Source organism: Alosa alosa, chromosome 22, assembly GCF_017589495.1.
Source record: "Alosa alosa isolate M-15738 ecotype Scorff River chromosome 22, AALO_Geno_1.1, whole genome shotgun sequence".
NCBI classification, from domain to species: Eukaryota; Metazoa; Chordata; class Actinopteri; order Clupeiformes; family Clupeidae; genus Alosa; species Alosa alosa.
This window is the reverse complement of record NC_063210.1, coordinates 5952085-5974620: the sequence shown is the minus strand read 5'-3', so window position 1 is coordinate 5974620 and position 22536 is coordinate 5952085. Positions and strand designations below refer to the sequence as shown.

Genomic DNA, 22536 nt, shown 5'->3' with positions numbered 1-22536 from the left:
AGCATCTCAATATGTATCGCCACATACTGTGCTTACACCAATGACTTTTTTCTTGTTTGTGACAGATTGTGGTCACTGTAATTGGGCAGGACTTCCGTAGCAACATGGGTCTCTTGTGTTCTAATCAATGCAGGATTAATGCCACAGAGGCCAGTTAAGGGGACTGCCTTCACTTGCCTTTAGTTGCTCTAAACACTCTAAGCTCCAACTGACTTGTGGTTATCTGAACTGTTTAGAACCCATAACTTGGCTTCTTCCCTTACAGCCATGCTCATTGCTCACCCTTCAGTTTTTATATTCATCACTCTCAGCTAGCTCGTGTAAACCCAAGAGAACCTGTTAGCACATTTTAATTAGCTGTGCACCTCAGTCTGGAAAAGAGCCCATTGACACCCGTTTCCAAATCACCAAAAACCCAGGAACAGGTTATGACTTTGGAATTGAGTAAACAACTGCATTTAAAACTTTTGTTTACAATAAAGATGTGTTTGCTGCACTGAAATGATTTGGTTAGAGTTTAATGCACCAATTAAAGTTTAATTTAACTGCTGGTTACGTCCCTGAAAGTTGTAAAATGGCAAGTTCGGAAGTGGATGTCAATGGGATCCTATCCAGACTGACCTGTCGAGCAAATTTAAATTCAAACAGGTTCATCTGGGTTCACCCAGGCTACTATCAACTGACTATCAACTATCCCAGAGAAACTACATTGAAACACATAACTGCATTTAGTCCTTCTCTAATATGCAGAGACCATAATGTAGATGAGTCTCCACATACTCATGGACAACTGTTGCAGTGTTATGAACAAGACTGTATATGCAGTCGTCTTAGTTATGTATTATACAAATATGATATACTGTAAAAGCGTTCTTCAGTTCTAGAACTTTCCCTGAAACTTTGCCAGCCACTTAGAACCGGAATGGGCCTGTTGGCACCAATAAGTTATGAGTCAGGTCTATAAAACACATCACTGCAGTAATTAATAATATTTCAAGACAGCGGAGAGAAGCAAGAGGACCTTGTTTTAGCTGCTCATTATGAGGTTCCATCTCGCATTTAGGAAGCGCTGATGTCAGCCTGTCTAGACTGTCCCTTGCTCTTTAACAAATGGACTGAGATCGCTGACGTCAAAGACCTCATTTCCCTGTCTATTTCCTGGACAGATAGATATCCACAAGCTTGATTAAGCATAATGTTACAACAAAATGTCTGTATTAATTTGTTTTTATTGATGTCTTGCTTGTAAAGAATATGTATTCTGATTACAAGTGATAGTGGAGAAATGACACAAATTTGTACAACAAATCCAGCATGCCTGTTCACTTAAAATGAAATGCTAGCTCTGGATGACATACTGTAGATGTTGATTCGACATTTCTCTCTCTCTCTCTCTCTCTCTCACACACACACACACACACACACACACACACACACACACACACACACACACACACACACACACACACACATACATATATGCACACACACACACACACACACACACATTTTTTTCCTTATAGCATGCACTTTATTAGTATGTCTTGCAGTCACTCAACAGCCGAGGCAAACTATAATGTCCTTCCAAAGGCCCTCCCTGTACACAGTGAGGGAGGGAGAGACGGGAGGATGACCTGTCAAATGAATTCCCTAATTTATACTGACAAGAATAACTGAAAAGGTTTAGAGACATTGACATTTTTGTTAGTAGTTCAGAAAATATAACTCCATAACCAAAAGGTCATTTAAAGATGATTTCGTCTCTGAGTCGCTCAGTTCATACTAGTTCACCACAGGTTCCATTCCTAGTAAACCACAAATAAATGTGGCTTAGCGTAGACCTATACTTTGGCGTTTTTGATAACACCCAGGCTTCAGTTGATAGGAATCAGGGTTAGATTCATTGGCATGTTTCCTGAAATACTGATTATAAATGCAGGCTTAAATCAGGCCAAGACATTCATCTCCGTTCTGGCAGTTTGCTGTTGAAAACCGCAACTCCTGATGCTCATTATTATTTTTCTCTCCTTTTCCGTTTCTCTCACTCTTTCTCTCTACTCTACCATTGTGTCTGTCTGCTCTCTCTCTATTCCTCTCCTTCTGAATCCTCCTGTTTCCCTCTTTCTTTGGCTCCCCCTGTGCCACTGTTTCTCTGTTATCTCTCTCTCTCTCTCTCTCTCTCTCTGGCCATATAGCCTTCCCACAACGACAAGTCAGCCAACCCAGAGATCTTCCGCCTGATGAGTGAACTGGCTAAGACACGCAAGCAGCTGAAAGGTGAGCTTCATGTAGAGCTCCACTGAACCACTGGAGGAGTTGGCTCCAGCAGGCCACAGAAGAGCACAGCTTCCTGTGTCTGAGCACTATCACAGAACAATGACAGCTCAAATAGTTTCCACCACACCTTTGTTTTTTCCAGAGACTCAAATAGCCCACTTAGTTATTGAAAATATGTGGCTTTCATTTTAGAAGGCTTGGCAGTTTTTTTGTTGTTGAGTCAACAATTCTAATTCAGTGACCTGCCAAACTTGCTATTAGATAGTTTGGATGAAATTACAAAATGTTATTGGAAAAAGGCATCAAACTGCAAAAAGATATAATCTTATCCAGCATATGCTATTTAACTGTAAAAATGTCTGCTGAGTGAAACAGAGGTATTGACTGTGTAAAAACCCTTTATACTTGACCAGAATCTGAATTTCTGAACTGAATTGATCTGAATTATAAAATGTAATCTATGAAATTGCATTTTATTTAAATTTTACATGAAACATGAACATGAAACGTTCCTTATACTCTAACATTGATTTAACAGACATATAGGGCCTAGCTAAACCAAACTTAATCACAGACATGCAGTGATAACAAAAAATGCAGCAGAAGGCAGGAGTATTTAATTAGAGACGACACCTGAATATCAAGTTTATTGTTCAGTGCAGTCACACTGTGATGTTGACGTCATCCTCAGAGCTGCGGTTGAAGCAGTCAGTGGAGGAGCTGGTGGACCCGGAGAACAGCAGGGGGGAGGACAGCAATGGCGGCGGCAGTGGCAGGTCCACTCATCACCACCAGGGGGAGCTGCAGACTCAGCAGCAGCTCCACCAGCAGCAGCAGCAGAGGCCAACCCTGGAGGAGACGGTGGACTCGCTGCTCAGGCGACTCAAGGAGAAGCGCCAAGCCCTTGGCCTCCCGGAGAACATGCTGGTAAGCGAGCAACCACGCGCCGCGCGGCCATCTGTGGCCACCGTCTGTTTGGTTCGCCTCTGCGCTGACGCGTTGCCATGGTACTCTGTGTGTGTGTGTATGTGTGTGTGTGTGTGTGCGGTATCTGATTATTATCAGTAGCCAGCACCTGCCGATTGATCGTGCGCTCCTCCGCGTGAGGTGTTCGACCGCCATCCAAAAAGCATATTTCTCTTGTCTGCAGGAGATGACGCACGGGCAGATGGCCCTGGAGAAGATGACCCTGCAGAAGTGTCTGCTGTACTTTGAGAGCCTACACGGCCGCCCTGTAAGTCACCATATCACCGTTTACTAGGCCACACAGGTCCTGAATTTGAAATTCATACTCGGCACCTATTGGTTAGATGTGTTTGGAGTCGAGAATTAATCTCGGCCTGATCTGGTGGTTTCACACCACCTCAGGATTAGGCCCAATCTAGACTTTACTACTGACAGGGGGTCATGACCCCTTCGCCCTCAAGGTTTCTTCCTTTGGGTCACCTTGACACAGTGTTCAATGGCCACAGCTCTTTAAGAAACCAAAATTGTACTGCACTGTATTGAACAATACTTCAAATGGCTTTCAAATACATCCATGATATTTCTGTCCATGGCATGCCTTGGATTGAGCTTTGGTGACAAGGTGCCATCTCTCCTCTCTGCTCACAGGGCACGAAGCAGGAGAAAAACCTGGTCAAGCCGTTGTACGACCGCTACCAGATGGTGAAGCGCCTCCTGTGTGCGTCCTCGCCCATCACCACCATCGTGAGTGCCCAATCGCTTGCTCGGTGCCATGCTTTACACCAGTGCCAGCTCTGCCACTGAGCAAGTGCTAATCTCATACCAAAGATCACCAAACAGGTAGCCAGTGTTTCCACACAGAAGATATTTCACTGACACATCATGGCAGTAAACAGAGACAGGATACTTGTGTTGGTCATGCTCACATTGAATTCTACACCCTCAAAAGCACATATGCACAAACTCATTTACAGTATAAAGGTATTGAAGCTTACACACACATATTTACATGAAGGCAAATGCACACATACTGTATTCACACCCAGACACACTTGAAAAGTTACTGACATACACTTGAGTTTAAACATGCTTGCTATTCATATAAAAATGGGTTGATATATAGATGAATACCACCACACTTCTGTCTCACCCTCTTTTGTCATACATAAACACACACACACAGCTTAGTTCCTTCTGGTGGCTTCACTTGACATCTTTCATTACATACCACACCATCATATTTTCAGCAGTTTTTTTTCTCATACACACCCACACACAAAAACACACACACACACACACACACAACCACACCTAAAGCTTGTGGGAGCGTGGCAGGTGTTGGCTCAGCTTGCGCTATGTTCTATGTGCAGGAGGAAGAGGAGGGGTCTGATGAAGATTGTGTGACGGAGGAGCCGTCGGAGCCATGCAGGCCAGCGGGGCCCGTGAGCACGGAGGAAGAGGGGGACAGTGACCCGGCCTTCGTCTCTCCAATAGACGAGGTCAAAGCTGTACGGCATACTCCCCGACCGCCCGTAACCATGGCAAACCTGCACGAGGCCTCCAGGTACGATCAGGAGACCTAACCCCCTGAATTGAACAAGAATTCTTATCTTTTGTTAGATATTAGACACGTGAATATTGATGCAGTCAAAATTAGATCTGCATTGTGCACATTATCTACCCCAAACCTCGAGATCTTGTTAATGTGTGTTCATTAACCGAAAGGTTCACAACTGCACGCTGTATATAAATATGCTAACAATATCAGGTAAATCAGATTAACTTTACAATTTAAGACCGTTGCACAAATAAAACAGTGTAGTTTAGTTTTCATTAGGATGTCAGGCAGTGGGCAATGGTTTAATGTTTTTCTATGTATGTGTGTGTGTGTGTGTTGCAGGTCGGAGCTTCTTGCGTGTCTGCGTGAAACTCGAGTAGAGAAGAGGAGACGAAGAAAGGCCCTTCGCGAGTTTGAGGATAATTTCAGTCGACAGATGGGAAGGTATGGACTTCATAGGCAAAATAAATGGACGACCACACAGCGTTTGGGTTTAAACACATCTTTTAATGAGCAGTATATGTTAACTTTTGGCTTTTCAAAACAAACAAACAAACATGAACAGGAGGAAAAAGAGAACAAACAGTCAAGACAAAGATCCACCATAAAACAAAAAGAAAAACAAATTAAGAAACAAACAAAAGTCTATTTTGCATTGCATGGCTACTCAGCGGTACACAAAAGAAACAGATCAGGAAAAAGGAAGAAGCCATGAAGAAAGATAAACGCTAATGACTAACATGAGTAATGAGTAACATGTCTGCAGACACATTGATAAACAACAACATAATTTTTTTTTTTTTTTTTTTTTCCATTCCTCAACTATTCATTACATGTACAAAACTAGCTCAGTAGTAAGGCAACACAGGGGTTACATCGCATTTTCTTACAGTTTTGATCTCCTTTCCTATGGTTTGTGATCTCTCTGTTTTGTTAGTTGTAAATTAGTTTCATGTACATGTATGCGTTTAAGTATGTTTGTTTATGTGTCTTTATAATAGGACGCCGCAGAAAGAGGACCGCATTCCTTTGGCTGAGGAATACCAGGAGTACAAGACCCTCAAAGCCAAGCTGCGCTTGCTGGAGGTTCTGCTCAGCAAACAGGAAACCACAAAGACAGTGTGAGGGAATTTCTCTCTCCTCTTTTTTCCCCTGCCTCTCTCTCTTTCTCTTTTTATACGTACAAATTGAATGAACTCAGTGGTTGGACCAAAATATTTTTTTGTTCTTCTGTTTGTATTTGACATGTTTGTGCCATTATGACACTTCAATGCACTTTATTGTACATATTTTATTTTATTGGTGAACTTGACACAGTACCAGAAATTAGGGGTTTTATTTGAGATGAACAGGCCTTCCGAGGGCATAGACAAAGATGCAACTTACAGAACTGTTCTATGTCGTATGTTCTGAAGTGACACTAAATATCTCATCAAGGTCTAAGACCAAATTTATCCAAGACACAGTGGAAACTGTCAGACATTAAAATGTTTCTTTTACAAAAATAAAACAAAAAATAAGTTACCTCCATCTCGAACAATATGGCACTTTACTTCAGATCTGGATTTTAAACCAAAGCCAAACCATATGCAATTTTTCCACAGGACTTGCGATTGTATAAGGAAGTTTTGTAATTATTGACCAATTCAAGGTATTCTTTCCTAATAACTATATGCCATGGTGGGAAGTATCAATGGCAATGACATTGCTGATCTGAACAGAATTGTAGTATTTTTGTCATAGATATTCAGATATCATATAAATGAATGACTGATGTTATGCAAAAACGAAAGCTAGCGTTGTAGGTAAATTGAGGGATTTTATCAGTACTAAGATGCTAAGTGTATACATACAAGAGATATAGAATATACTGTGAAATTCAGTTCATAATATGATGTTAAACTGAGTTTATATTGAGATAATGACCAATTACAGAATACTATGCAGCTAAGACGCGACAAGGACTCGGTATAAGTGCTAAGTTCTGCTGTCATTAACCTTGCAAACTTGCAATGGCAAAACAATAAAAGGAGAGACAGGAAAATACAGTAGGCGTGTATGGAAACGTTAACTCCCTCTGTGATAGAAAAGCACTATACTAAACACAGAGAAATTTGGTCTGTCAAGTTTGTGAAAGTGCACAAACAATAAATGCAACAAAAACCAACGTAATTTACTGCATATTAAACAAAACCTCCTCTGCAAGTACTATCCCTATGTGTATAAGGATTCTCTTACCATACGAGTTGTCTCTATGGTGATCGCTGCTCCAACACTGTTAAGTGCAATTCTGCTCAAGTAACTTTTTCCTTCTGAAATTCCACACCCTACAATTCCTTTCTTCAACAGGCTCCACTGCTGCCAACTGTTACAATCTCATTTTCGTATTTTTTTGCATGCCAACCAACGTAAAACTGTTGACTTGTGCTACAATCAGATATGGAAATATATATGTATTTATATGTATGTGTGGTATTTTCGTCCCAGATTGGATTTGTGTGTACACATCCTCTGTGACAACAGAAAAACTAAGCTGAATGTTAGCTTTTAGTGCACGTTGTTTCTGAATTTGTTAATATATACACATTTATTTATTTTCCGTTCCAATGTGAAAGCTTTTTTTTTTGTTTTGGTATTGTGCACTTCTGGTTTGCTTCTATTTTCTATACAGCTAAAAAATAAATATTTTTGTATTTATTATCTTCTTCTCGTGTCTATTTTTGTTTTAGAACACAGTACACTGCATGGCTTCTGCCAGTTAGAATAAATAACATGAAAACAACTGATGAACGACAAATAATGTGGATGTGCACATGTTAAAAAACGTTTCTCAAGATTTAATTTTCATGCTGCAGGTACAAACCTATCATGCTTTTTTAAACACGTTATCCAGCAATTAGTCTTTTGTTAATGACTAGACAGCACAAATGTTAACAAAAGTTTTAAATGCCTGGTAGAATCGGATACCTTTGCTCATCTACAGCAGTTTGAACGGTGTTTTGTCTTCATGTCAATTTTTTCCCCCCGTTTTCTATGGTTGTTTTTAACCTTTGGCAACACCTTTACAATCCTGTGCTCCAAACAGGGAGTGGATGGACAGGGGTATTGAAAGTTATTGTAAGCGTTACGGCCAGTTAGAGATTTAGGGTCAACATTAGTAGTCATTCTTCGATTGGCAGGGACTTCATAAACGACCTGCTGACGCAGATAGAAAAATAGGACCAAAGACACTAACCTTGTCTCACCTTAAGAGGGGGAAACAGACAGAGGAGACCGAATCAAGCTGGTCAGTCAGAAGAAACGATAGCATTTGGTAAAGAGCTGTGAATGCATGCCAGTTAAAGCATTCTTGAGTGTGGTGTTAAATGGTTAGACCATGGAGGGAGACTATGGCAAAGAAGGGGAGGTCTGGAAGTCAGGGGAACAGAGGGAGCAATGGGTACTCATGTATCAGTGTCTGACGTTAATTAATTCATATTACATCTGGAGACATGGTGCAAAACAGACGCTGTACAGCGGCCGCCGGTGACTGTGTCCCGTGCTGATTTGGACTATGACTGCTAGGGTCCTCCTTGGCAAGAGCTTCTCCAACTGGGCCACTGACTGATATGTTCCTACACTGTAGTGCTTTTTGGTGTGAAGAGAAGTAGGTTGATATTGAGGGAATCGGAGGGCTTTTTCAGTAACCCACTCCAATGATCAGCATAGATAGTAACCTACACCTAGACAATGGAGACTATTTTATGTGGCGTTATGTAGAGTAACTATATAACTCCTCCTCTGGGTTAAGAGGCACAAAAGGGTGACGGTAGGGTCACTGGGGTGTTTGGATTTTGGAGGGGTGTGTGTTTTGAGGCCCACAGTAATGGGTGCAAGGTTAGGTAACAGAAGAGAAAGATAGATAGGTAGGATAGAGTTGGAGTGCGTCAGAGTCTCAGTTGGGGAGTGTGTGTGTGTGTGTGTTTGTTAGGGTTTAGCGTCCCACGCTGATGTTGCAGGTCTTGCAGCTGGGGTCCTTCTTGGCGTTGACGGTGGACATGCTCATGAGCTGGTGGCCGCTGATTTCAGCCAAATGGCCCTGCGCCACGTCCACAGGCTCGGTGTAGACGATCTCCAGGATGACGTCCTGCGCGTGGTGGAAGGCCAGCCGTCCGTCCTCGCCCTCGGTGCACGTCAGGAAGCGGTTGTCGGCGAGGTCGAGCGCCGGCAGCCGCTGCTTGCAGAAGTCGTCGCCGTCGGAGCCCTCCGGCGCGATGACGAGGATGACGTAGTGGTACGCCGTGTACATGCAGTAGAAGTCCCCGAAGTAGAGATTGGTCTTGGGGTTGAAGAGCTCCTCGGCGGACACCTCGAAGCGGTAGCGGCCGTACGGCGAGTCCTGCGCCGGCTTGCCCGTGTTGAACTCGGTGTTGCAGCTGAAGAAGATGCCGTGCAGCTTGCCGCTGATGGGCGATCCGTGGCTACCGCTGTTGTCCTTCGCGGCTGGAAGCATCCGGTTGTCCTGGGCCTCTCTGTGACAGGAGACAGGAAACATCACACCATAGTTTCCATGAAGCTGTGTATGAATAGAATTAGCATTTCTGCCCTAAACACACTTTCATGCAACAGCAACATGAATCAGCCAAGCTGGTCAAAATTGAAAAAAAAAATAATCAAATGATCAGAATAGCATTTTGTGTATTCTTTGTTGTATGTGACTATCACCTGGAGAGAAGAAATGCTCTTTTCTGATTGGCTGGCATGGGTGGCTTTTAATTCTGAATAACGGGACACCTATGAAGTAGATCTGGTAAAAAAAAAAGTTTAATTGCTGTTCCATATCAATGCTTACGAATGGTAACTATAACAACGATAGTACTGTAGGACGACGGTTGAGCCTGGAGGCAGGCTTTGCAACAATGGAATCAACTGTAAACAAGCTTTTTACCTACAAAGCTAACTGTCCATGCTATACTCGGGCTCCCCTGCGCGTCGGGGAGTTCTTTGCCCCACCCTGGCCATTATCCCTTACATAACATGGGGTTGTTTCTGCAAAAACATCTCATCACTGTGAGTTGCTGAATCCCAGTCAAGTCAAATCTGCAAGTCAAGTCTGCTTTTATTGTCACACCATACAGAGGGATGCAATTTCCTGAGGACAATAAAAGCAGATCTGACATCCAAAAGATGTGTCTACCATCAGACCAAACACACAGACTGTGATTAAAGAACTCACAGTGATGAGATGCTTTTGCAGAATCTGTGCACCGAAACAAGCCGATCTTGCTCATTAGTTCCACTTTCCTTGCGCTCTGTGATAATTAGGTAATCCAGATGGCTGACACATAATAATGGGGTCTTTCTGACTGTACTGTGAGATTTCTATCAGAACAGGCGCTCTGTTCATTTCCTTAGCTCATGTGCTTGCACCATTCTCCACAAACCAACCAAAAGATTCTCAGAGGCCAGTAAGGAAAAGAATGGGATAGAAACTATCAATGCTACTGTGGCACAGCTCTAACATTTCTACTAAGTTTTTAATATGCCCTTAGATTCCCTAGCTTCCTTTTCTCGGTGGTAGAGATTTATGAATACACTTTGCATGGCTTATTTTTCTCTCCAGGCAAGTTACTTGTAAAAAGATTACTCAGTGATATGATAAATTGCCTAATTAACACGCTGAATAACACTAATACATCAACAGGAGACTTCCAGGTTTGCAAAGCCATTTTCCACCTTGTGATCATTCTTACTGTATCTGCAGTAAACTTATAGCCTAATGCTTCATGATCTCTTGAGGTCAAAGATATGTCTATCCTTCTTCAAATATCATACAAATCTACCCAATATTCACAAGGGGTTACACAATACACTTTGCATACATTGTCTACATTTGAAGTTGGATGATGCTTTTGAACTTGTAATCTAAGGTTAAACGGATCAGACCCTGACCTTGGTGAAGTTCTTACAGTTCTGTGACATGATGGGGGCCAATGTTCTGGATATTAAGTAGAGAAACTAAGAGAGAAACTTCTTCACGTTATACTTTGCACCAGAGGACCAGATTGGTCTTGTGCATCAGAAACATTTTATATTCATATTGTGGGCAAATAGTTAGCACACATGCATCTATTGCAGCCTTGACTTTTCAGATATCCTCCTGTGACTTTACAGACGGTGACTCTCAGGGAGAAATTAAAGTCTTTTTATTCATTACATGCAAATACTATTCAGAATCAGAACTGCTGCTATGGTTCAACTAATGATGTATCAAGGTCTTGTCAAGAGCAGCTATGCTGTATCCAATACTTTACTCTTCCCAACAAACAGTCTATGAAACCTTTCAGTTATCAGCTACAGCTCATCATGTGACCAACTCTTATGCACAGTTATTCAAAGTACCCTAACCCTAGGCGAGATTTGCTTAGACACATACTGTAGCTTCATCTAGAAGATGCTTCTATCCAAAGCAGCTTATGGTACACTGCAATCCATTGCAGATTTAGATTTTCATTAGTGATGTGTTCTATGGTTATAAAACCTTGGGGGCCCATATATTATTGACCTTGAAGCTGTATCTCAAATATTGGTTCTTTAAGCACTAGTGATGTGATGACTTTACCATTAATAATCAAATAAAAAATGCAAAGATGACCAACTCTGCTGTACACAGACCTAACCCTTGTCAGCGCTTGCGTACAACTAAACAAAAGAGTTAGAATATTGACGTTTTGAACAACCACTCATCATCAACTAGCTCAGAAATAACGGATGACTTAAGTGGGCTCAAGACAAGCTTGGGGCATCAACATGTTGAGACTCTTTCTCTCTGATCCCTTAACAACTCAACTTCTGTTAGCACTGAAAACAGAGCTTGACATGTGAACACCCCTGAGTAAACACTAGAACAGGAACAAGGGGGGGTAGAGCGTAGAAGATAAACATTAGATGCATGCACTACTGCAAAGCGTTAGCATCTACAAAAGAGGGGAATGAACACTGATGGGTGAACTTGTGAGATAGCTGAGCTGAGCTGCATGGGGCTCTATAAATAGCTGCGGCTTATAAAACGCAGGGGAAGGTGCCTCTGGTAATCAGATGCGATTGCCGCACTGATCCGAAATTAATGTGGAAAGAAGAAAGCTCAAGCCAGTTTTTAAAAGAAAGTCTCTCTCCACAGCCACACCATCACCTTCTAAATATAAATATAGCTCTTCCTTTCATCACAGAATGTATATCATAATTACTTCATTTGTGTAAATACTTTATGACCATGATGGATAATGCCTGAGGATGCACTGATGGATTTTGCATCAAGGATACTGCACACTACACTATACACTGTACACACAGTATACTAATGCATCATAGGCTCTATGTCATCATACTAATATTCCAATTATTTTGATGAGAGAGGGATTGCAGTCTTCAGTGTTTGCATAAGAAGATTCAGTGTTTGCTAAAACAAGCTTGATTATTACAATTCAAATTAAACCAGCCAGCAGGCTACACAATCAACAGTCAGCTATTTTGGAAACTGGGATTCCATGCCGACTGGCTACCTCTAATCTCCTCCTCTAATTAACTGAGTGTAGAGTGCATTACTAAATCAGCAAGCTTTGCCCAGCTCAAATGGACGCTCCAATAACTGCCCTTCTCAATTTGGCAACAGTGGCGATAAGATATGCAACCCCAAGAATAGCTCTTCATCACTCTCCCCTGCCAATGACACAGACAACTGTCCCTGCTGCTTTCAGCCTTGTTTTATCGCAAACTTGACTCTGACAGAAAACAGACACAGAGAGGGTCTGCTGGACGTCATCAGAAAACTCATCATCCTCCCCTAAAAATAGCCTCTGCAGCGTCACACTGGTGTTAATATCTCATATAGGGGATTGTACTGCACTGGTCTAGTCACAGCATGTTTAATTTGACTCTGCAGATTCCAGATGGACAATATCTAATATCCCCTGACGTTTTAATAAGTGTGGGATATGTTGTGAATACGGCATTGAGGGCATTCTGAGTAGGGTCAGGTTCACTGAGTTGAGGTCTACGAGGGCCTGGCCTCGGCATAACTGTCCCAGTCCCATGATGTTGGTCAACAGTACAGTACAGGACATTCATAAAATTCAGTACAATTAAACTCAATCCCACATCTTGTAATGACAGTGAATGTCTGTAAGTAAGGGCTGAGCTACACCAGGCACGTAACTGAAGCGTTCCGTTCGCGTTGCGTCTGCTGCAGCAATTAGCTTCCACTATAATCAATGGAAGTAGCTACACCAGATGTGATAGCGGCGCGTACGTTCGAAAAAAATAGACCATTCATCTAAAATGGATTTTACGAGTTGTGAACGGAACGCTTCAGTTACGCGCCTGGTGTAGCTTCGCTGTAAGTGTCTGTTCTCTTGTCATGGCACTATTCGCAGTATCACCAGGTGCTTGTGAAATATTGTATCGTCAGAGACTCCATTGCCCAAGTGTCACAGAATTGGTATCACTACAATTGTTGTGGGAGAGGTATCGTGACAGTATTGTATTGTATCTTACTCTGTGATTCACACCCCTAGTTATGAGTACACCAGCTTCACTCACTGAAAATAGGATCCTCAAAATACACAGAAAGATATCCATCTGGATATGATTTCTTTATTATTAAATACAGTGGTAACTAGGTTTCACGTAACATGTAATTAAGGGTAATTTATGGTTTTGAATCTGAATATTTTAGATTTTAATGCCATTTAAGTGTAATGACTGCAACAGATAGAATTATATTGTTGACTAGCTTGGAAATATAGCTGTTACTTGTGTGGAATCTGGTAGGGTTTCCACAACAATGTGGATACAAATATTTAGTCTCTGCTCCTCAGTAATGAATAGCACACAGACTAATGATAAGGGTGGTAAAACTATAGCTATTGTCCCTGTCCCTGCCACCCAACTGCTACATCTGTTTAAGGTAGTGACCAAAATAGCAGTCCACTGACACATGGAACTTCCCCTCAGGAGCCAAGGAAACTCTCCTTAATTTCCATCAGCATTAACATTCCTTTCATGAGTCTGCAGACACTTAAGCAAAGCCTGTGTGGCTCTGTGACTTTTAAACTAGTTTGACTAATCCATGACAACTGCAATGGCAGCCTTAATGCTACCGGTGCTTGATTAAGTCCATGCCACTGCAGTGTCTTCAAAGGCTGACAGGAGCAGAGACTCCCGATTATGATTTCCTTCTAAGGCACTCTGAGTGAGGTGCTCAGGGCTTGTGAATAAGAGATGCAATGATGAAGACATAGCTTCAGAAGATACGCTACAGGAATACTTTCGATTATTCATAGCATAATATTCTCTCTCTCTCTTTCTTAGCCCAACCTTTGTTTCCAAAACAGAGCCAACCATGACATCAATTGTTTTGTATGCTAGCGTGGCTGGAATGATTTCCCTCCATCAACACATCTGACACAGCGCACTCTTCAGAGAGCTCCAGTGAGTGTGAAACAAGCAAGGCGGTTCAGAGGGGGTACGTACCTCACGTGGTCGAAGTACTCTTTGTGCTGGTTGCGGTAAAAGACAGAAAATCTCAGCATCCTGCCAGCGATGGCCTCCGCCTTTTCCAACAGTTGCGTGAGATGCACTGATGAGTAGTCTAGAAAAAAAAAAACCCACATAATTTTACATAATTGCAAATAGCCTAAGCTTTCACATTTAAATGCAAGGCAGCACTCAGCTTCATTTGGCATGATAAAATATTCATGTAATTTTCCACAAATAGACATGTCATAAGTACAATAAAGACGGAATGTGGCTAATGTTAGGTTGGCTTTCATACATTTTTTCAACATTTAAATTGAAACCATGCCACAGATGCAATCTCCACACCAAAATCCTAATACATAACTCTCAGGCATCAGGGCTTAAAGGGATTTTGAAATAAATGTCATGCAATGCAACTTTAAGTGATTTATGACTTGTTTGTTTGTGCATTGGCTACAATTACTGTGCTGTGCCGTATCCATTACAAAGACATTGATGGGTAGGACTTTTGACTAGTGTGGACAAACCTAACCACCTGGACTGATGCCAATTATAGGGTATAATCAAAGCAGAGCACTAAGAGGTTGTGCATAAGAGTGATGTGTGTATAAGTAAGTGCATGTTAGTTTGTGTGTGAGTTATGGCATCTGTGTGTGTGCCAGTATGTGTGTGGGTTTCATGGGTGACAGAGGGAACGACTGTGAGAATTTGTGTCTTTGTATATGTGGGCAAGTGAAGGCATTCATATGACTGTAACTTAGACTATGTGTGTGTCTACATGTGTATGCATGTAATTGTGTGTGTGTGTGTGTGTGTGTGTGTGTGTGTGTGTGTGTGTGTGTGTGTGTGTGTGTGCGTGTCCTCAAACTCACCGGCCGTGCAGAACTCGATGATCTCGCTCCACTCGGACACGGCGTAGTCGCCATCGCTCTGCTTGGACGCAGTCTGCACAGCCACGGTGTACTCTGTCCGCGGGCTGAGGAACCAGTGGCCACGCACCGTCATGGGCAGCGGCACCGCCTTGGCCACCAGTTTAGTGGGCACGTCCTGCAAAGACAGGAAAGGGTTGATGGGGACCTCCTTCGGAGAGGACAGGTCAGGGTTGGCCAGGAACTTGGCAGAGGGGGGCTGGGGGGTGTCCCACTGAATGGGGCCATGCCAACAGGGAGGCGGGGTTTTGGAGGGGGGAGTCAAATCAAAAGAGGGTGAAGGAAGGGTGGTTTTAAAGGAAAATGTCCGGCACAGAGAGAGACCAGAACATGTGAGGACCTTTTTTATGTTAGAGGTTAGCTCATGCAATTCACATGCAATCAAACTAAACAGCATCACAGGCAGGCAGTGGTATAAAGGGATGATAGAACAGTGTGTAGAACATAGATGTGGGACAATTTCATAATAAATGCACTGACAAGCAGCGTGCATTAGTTCAAACAAAGAGATGGCAGTGAGGGCATTCTATTGAAAAAGGACAGCACTGTGCATAGACAACAAGACTGGACATACTGCACAAGATGCTTGAGCTTTGATGACTTCATGTGTTCTAAATTAAATGATAAAACAGCTTCAAAAGCCTAATGTTATGAAATAATTATATTGAAAGGAACACTGCTATTTTTGAGGTATGCTTTTATCAGGCAACTAGCTCTGACATCATCTTTAAATTATTTTTTAGGGTATATAACCCAAAATCATGCAGTTTTTTGTTCTTGGTAGGAACACACCACAAAACTCCAAGCTTTAAGTGAAAGAAAATGGTATTAAGCATGGCTACATATTCACCTTCTAATAAAAAGCCACATTTTAAACAGAATCAAACAGATTATAAACTAGACCTATATAGGTAGACCCCTAGACCTATATAGGTCCTCACAGAGGTTGGTCCTGTGCCCTAGGCCTACAGTATCTAACTGCTTACAAAACTTTAGCTCCAGAAAACCACCCATCTACTTGAATGCCTTTGCAAAACAGTACTGAGCACATACTAGCTTGCTTGTTGGCCATCGCTGCTGGTCAGGGAATTATTTCTAGGTCAATAGGAGGGGGAGGACTACCAGTATTTGTAGGCAGTAGTATTATCTCAGGCAGCTTCCCTTTGACCTTAAGCCCCTGGCCATGACATTTAACCCCCATCAGCCCTAAAGCCAATCGTTAACCACAGACCTACATAAATAGCACTATCGAAGCATTTTGTATGACAGATTAGTATATTAGACAGAGTAGTAGCTTCGGGGAGTTACGCACTATGCAGTCCTTTCTGAGGTTACAGGATGTGACACGTTTTAAGAGACCATGTTAATGGAAATGGATGGGGGACGATGGACAGACATGGGTTCAGTGGACGATGGACAGACATGGGTTCAGTGGACGATGGACAGACATGGGTTCAGTGGACGATGGACAGACATGGGTTCAGTGGATGATGGACAGACATAGGTTCAGTGGATGATGTGCTGAAGTGAACTATGAAGAGCATAAACTAGGATATGCGGCAGTACTTTAGACTAATTAGAGATGAGTTACGAGGATGCTAAATCTCTTAATAACTGCTGAATCTGCAGGGATACCAAAGCATGGCACAGAAAGATTTTCAGGTCTATGAGGTAGTGGCACAGTGGTTTGCTGGATGTTCACCTTGTGTTTAAACTTGTTGGAGTTCTTGTTCTCTTTCTTGTTCAGATCGAGGAAGTAGTGTGTGATTCTCTCTTTGGCCCGGGCGTCCATGTCCCAGCAGATCTTGAAAGAGTCGCATGTGATGTTGCTGATTTTGATATGCTGAGGCACCGGAAGCTCTTCCATCTCAGCAATCCCGCTGTCCTGGGACTTGTTCTCTGTTGGAGAGATAGCCATGACATTTCTGATTATTTCTAGAGGGGAAAACTTGAGCTATATCATAATCATTCCCATCACCATGTACAATGTAAGACATTTAATGTGAACCCTTTGCAATAATCATCTTCAAGGGTTAGATAACCAGATTGTATTGCTATCCACAATATACACAAGTGCAAAATACTGTTGGTTTTTTTTTCCTGCAGGCATACAGTGAATGTAAGCACAGCAAAACAAGGCAAGCCAGCTACCATCAACTTATTGTTGTTTGATCATTTCCAAAATAAATTAATTATATTAAGGCAGGTAACGTTAATGTACATACAAACATAAACTTAAAACATAAGATATCAAGAAAACATACGAAATGGAAAACGAGAATAAATTATGAGTATCACAGTTCCCTGAAACATGTTAATTAGCAGCTAACCAGCAGTAATAACGTTATTGGACAAAAGTCTGTTAGCTGCTTAAGTTAACGTTAGCTAACCTAACATTACAGGTTCATTTCAAACAAAGGCCATTAAGATAGCTTACAGTTTCGGATTTTTCTTTATAAACGGTCAGTATTCTTCTATTTTAGTCTTTCACTCACCCTACTGTATGTATCAGTATTAGCTTGCAGGGTGCAAGTTTGACCTAGCTGCTACTTAGCGATAGCTAACGTTAGCTAGCAAAGGATAGGATAGGTAACAGTTAGTAGACATCTATACCTGACCTCGGGAATTTTAAGCCGAAGACAAAATATGACAATTCATACAGTTATTTTCTTGCCAAATAAATGTTCATATGAGTTATATAACAAGTTTAACTAAGTTGAGGTACAGAATTGTCAAATTCTCTCCTACTGTAAGGTTATGGTTGCTAGCTGTCTGAACCACCTCCATAGACAGTAAAGTCCACCTCATCAGCAAAGATTCTAGAACAGAGCTTTTTTTTTTCAGAGCTCTGTTCTAGAATATTTGCTCACCACTCTTCCTTCGTACAGGCGTTTTTTAGTCACTCGTCTGTCTGACATCCATACCATAGACTGTAGCCTACATGGTCCATACAGACAGATGGAGGCAGTGCAAATGTATTAACATATCACTTATGCGTCGTCTTGCTTGCAGTGTAAATTCCCAGCCAGAGTCTGACCTGATTCCCCCCTCACCTACAATCAATGGGCATAACTGAGAGTGAGAGGAGTCCATGAAAGTGAGTCAAGGGTCATCTCAGCTGATCACTAATTATTTCTATAAGATATGTTATGATTACAGGTTTTTTTTTGCCATTGCTAGAGTACATGTATTTGATTTAACATGAGGATGCCAACAATAAATAAATTAGATTAGAAGACTAGGCCTACAGATTAGACCAAGCTAGCAGGGGCATTGCTGGGCCTATTCCAACTCTAAAATGGTATGTGTGTGTGTGTGTGTGTGTTGGGGTAGACCCTCCTGATGACTCATACCCAGTAATCATATGTGATGTCTTGTATGTGCTATGATGGTAGTAGGCCTAAAGTGCATGGTAGATAGGCTATTGTAGCAAATAGGCTGCTCTGATTGAGGCTGATCTTCTTTTCCATCCACATTTGTGTACTGCGTATGAATAATGGATGGCTAATAATGTAGGCTATGGATCAATTACAGTGTGGGCCGCGGCTTAAGGAAACAGTGCATGTGAGCATGTGCAAGTGAAGTCTTTTCCAAGGCCACTTTTTGAACTACACTACACATTTTTTTCTCTTTGCTTCAACGTGACTCAACCCTTAGCTAAAAGCCTTTAAAAATGGAAACTCGACACGGCCCGAGGTCAGACATGTTTCCTCTTTTATACAAAGAAAACTGAGACACCAGACGGTAGCCTACTGCTCTCTTGTCTCAGCGTTTTTTTTGTTTATCTCTCCTTATTTAGAGGGTGCAGGGTAGACAGACAGATAAAACCAACAGATATCAGAGAGACTTGACCCAGTCACACAGAGATGCAGACCCCCACCCTCATACACCCCCCACATACAGGACATACATGAAATGTGAGTGTAAATAAATGGCCTCCTCATCATCACATTTCCCACACAGGAGCTGGTCACTGCTTTGTCACCGTGGCGACACCATCCATTTAGCACTCAGCGAATGGGGAATTTGTGAATGAGAGACTGAGAGAGGGAGTGACAGATCGAATGTGAGAGACAATGGAGAAAGAAAGAGGGGGTAGTGAGAGAGAAAAGAGAGAGAGAGAGAGAGAGAGTACTGTTGGAATTTCTCTGCCAAGGACGGCACCTGCGCAGTCAGCAGAAATGCCTGGTGAAGTGCCAGTGAATGAGCAGGGTGTCCTACTGCTTAGAAAAACACTGTTACACACAGATACACACACACACACACACACACAGGTGCATACACACACACACACACACACACACACACACACACACACACACACACACACACACACACACACATACACACACACACACACACTCACACAGGTGCACACACACACACACACACACACACAGGTGCAAACACACACACACAGGCACACGCTCACACACACACAGGTGCACATTCACACATACAAACAAAAGTTATCTGATGCTGTAAATTCAAGGCAACCTTCTTGAAGCCATTACACAGCATCAAATACAAGTTGCATCATGGCTTCTAATCCAGTCATTCTGGGGTTTGCACCAAAGCTTTGCCACCAGAGGGTTTCACTTTATAACTACCAGAGAAGCACCACAGCTTGCGCGCCTCTCAGTCAGACTTCAAGGGGAGAAAGTAACTCATAGTCCCCTGTGCAGCATGCCGTCTCGGCATGAAAGAAAACTTTTTCAGGGATTTTTCCTGTGATGTCCTCGTTTTCTTTCTTTCTTTCTGCTATTATTTCCTCCTTCTTCCTTAACGGTTTATTGGAAATAAAGTGATTCTTCCCTCAGGCTGCAGATCAACCTTAATTAGACTCGGAGAGAAACAGGGGGAACCCTCTGACTCCAAACCTCCTTTGCTGGCGCTTGACTGGAAATAATTACAGAGTGCAATGCCTTAAAATACGAAAGGCCCTTGACTAAGTGCAAAAGCACTTTCTCTTCTAGCGCCTTCTCACTCAGTCCATTGAGCCCATAGAGAGTGTGAGCACAATTATTTTAATGGAAAAGCCATCCATTGCCATTCACAGGAGACAGGTTTTCAAAGTGAAATGAAAAGTGTCTTGGTGTTTTTTATAGTCAGTGTTTCAATAAATGGCGACTTTGAATAGAAGGTGGATTGGGGCCTCATTTTAAAAGTCTTCTGAAGACCATGACAGGAAAGAAATCTTTTTTATGACACATGTTAATTTCTTTCTGAGTAAAGTTACGCAAGCAGTCGAGGCAGATGTGGTGGCTTGCTGCTGATGAGAAAGTATTTTGAGAGGATGACATGAGTTTGATGACTCACATCTAAAAAGCTTTTGATCAAATAAGAAAAGACTTAGCATAGTGTCTTGACATGGACAGTTCTATCTCATTCCCCTCGTTCTGTCTTTCTCACTCTCTCTCACACTCTCTCCATTCCTCTCTCTGCAGCTGTTTATTGGGGTTATAGCATTGCAGTTCTTTCCAGTTAGGGATGATTGAATGAAAAGTAATTATGAGCAGGATTTAACAGAACGAGAATGAGACTAAGTAAGTAAAAGTGTGTGTTTGTGTGTGTGTGTGTTTGTGTTTGTTGTCTGTGAGTGTGTGTGTGTGTGTGTGTGTGTGTGTGTGTGTTTGTTGTCTGTGAGTGTGTGTGTGTGTGTGTGTGTGTGTGTGTGTGTGAGGGAGAGAGGGAGTTATCCGGGGATTATTAATCTGCCCATCTGTGGGTGGTGCCAGTGCTGCTGCACTGTTGCTGCTGCCACAGCTGTGGGAACTGAATGGCAGTGTGCTGAGTGTGCCTGTTGCTTCTCTGCTTCAGCTCAGTAGGCTACTACTGTCCCACTACTGTAGCTCAAATAGAAAAGCTAACAACACCAAGGGTATGGGTGGGCTTCTGCACAAGGAGCACACATACTGGCAATGCAATATTTCTGCACTATGCTATCTTAAGATAAAGGTTTCTCACCAATGAATATGCCAGTGACCATTTGAGTCTGACCATAGATCTTATGAACGATCTTAAAAGGACATAATGAATTCTCATACAAGTACGAATCACATCACAGTATTACACCACAATCGAAAAGACTCTCCTACATACAGGTGTACCAGACAATGACAGAAATGTAAACTTCAGCCATCTATGCTTTAAATGACAACATGCGGGACGCAACAGATGTATCTCTCTCTCTCTCTCACACACACACACACAATATGAACAACAGTTCCTCTTCCCCATCCTCCTCTCCTTTCCTCTCTCTCTCTCTCTCTCTCCATGTAATCTTTGCTTTAAATGACAACTCACAAGACAGCCGATGATGCAAGAAGCTTAGCCCCCCAGCCCACAAGATGATTAGAGCCAAGCGAGCCATGTCTACCGGCTTCAGCACCTACCAGCAGGACGCAGGCTTTTCATGCTGACCCCACTCAGTTACACTGTCCACTCAGCAGCGATTCCTCTGGCAGAGTCCAGTGGCAGTCAGTCAGCAGCAGCAGCAGAAACAGAAACAGCAGCAGCAGCAGCAGCAGCAGCAGCAGTAGCAACAGTGGCTGAGTGATTGAGTGGCATTGAGTGGGTCCTGCCTCTGTGTGTGTGTGTGTGTGTGTGTGTGTAGCCCCTACTGTTTAGTGACTGACCCCTGTGTCCCACACAGGGACCGGAGGCTGTCCCGGCAGCCGATTGGCCTGGACTAGAGGGCTTAGAGAGAGAGAGAGAGATGGGTGCACTGGCTCACCACAGGAAGGGGACGGCTGAGATTATTATGTCATCGGCCGGCGGTGCAGGATGAGCAATGGGCAGCACACTACGATAGGAGACACACACACACACACTCTCTCTCTCTCTCTCTCACACACACACACACATATCACAGTGCAGGAGGGAGGGCTGATAGCTGTCATGCGCCTTTCCCAAAGGATAATCTTTCCAAATCCCCAAAAAACACCACTCACCCCCCATGCTCCTCCATGCCCTCTCTCTCCCCCATTAGCAAGAGGAAAAAATCCCATCACACAGCAGTCCTCTCTGGCTCCCACCTCTTCACAGCACCCCCCCCCACCCCGCTTCGCTATGTCTGTCACCATTCCAAAAAGCATGACATCATTGTTTTGAGTCGGCCGCTGTTGCACACGCAGCTCTCTCTCCTCCCCGGGGGACAGGTCACTCAAGGGTTCGGTGTCCTAACTTAAGGGAGAGGCTGCTTTTCTAACCTAACAAGAATGTGTTGTTGTAGGATTCACTAATTGGCATATATCTCAATCATATCTCAACATCTTCAAAGGCTTCCAG

At 42.8% G+C, this 22536-nt stretch overlaps 2 protein-coding genes across 7 annotated transcripts in view; one reads left to right on the top strand and one right to left on the bottom strand.

Annotated features, from left to right (window-relative positions):
- fam13c (family with sequence similarity 13 member C) overlaps positions 1-7499 on the top strand; it is a 13088-nt gene extending 5589 nt beyond the window's left edge. Inside the window, exons 4-10 of the mRNA XM_048232944.1 lie at positions 2196-2277; positions 2969-3204; positions 3428-3511; positions 3892-3987; positions 4614-4807; positions 5144-5245; positions 5803-7499. Of these exons, the coding sequence (XP_048088901.1) occupies positions 2196-2277; positions 2969-3204; positions 3428-3511; positions 3892-3987; positions 4614-4807; positions 5144-5245; positions 5803-5926 (918 nt within the window). The 3' untranslated portion in view covers positions 5927-7499. The remainder of the gene's footprint in view (positions 1-2195; positions 2278-2968; positions 3205-3427; positions 3512-3891; positions 3988-4613; positions 4808-5143; positions 5246-5802) is intronic.
- phyhiplb (phytanoyl-CoA 2-hydroxylase interacting protein-like b) overlaps positions 5288-22536 on the bottom strand; it is a 32333-nt gene continuing 15084 nt past the window's right edge. Inside the window, exons 1-6 of one of the 6 annotated variants that reach the window (XM_048232948.1) lie at positions 17995-18048; positions 17742-17816; positions 16949-17145; positions 15190-15364; positions 14312-14429; positions 5288-9312 (exon numbers count right to left, since the gene is read on the bottom strand). In XM_048232948.1, coding sequence (XP_048088905.1) covers positions 8775-9312; positions 14312-14429; positions 15190-15364; positions 16949-17113 — 996 coding nt within the window. In that variant the 5' untranslated portion in view covers positions 17114-17145; positions 17742-17816; positions 17995-18048 and the 3' untranslated portion in view covers positions 5288-8774. The other 5 variants (XM_048232947.1, XM_048232949.1, XM_048232950.1 and 2 more) reach the window with 5 other exon arrangements.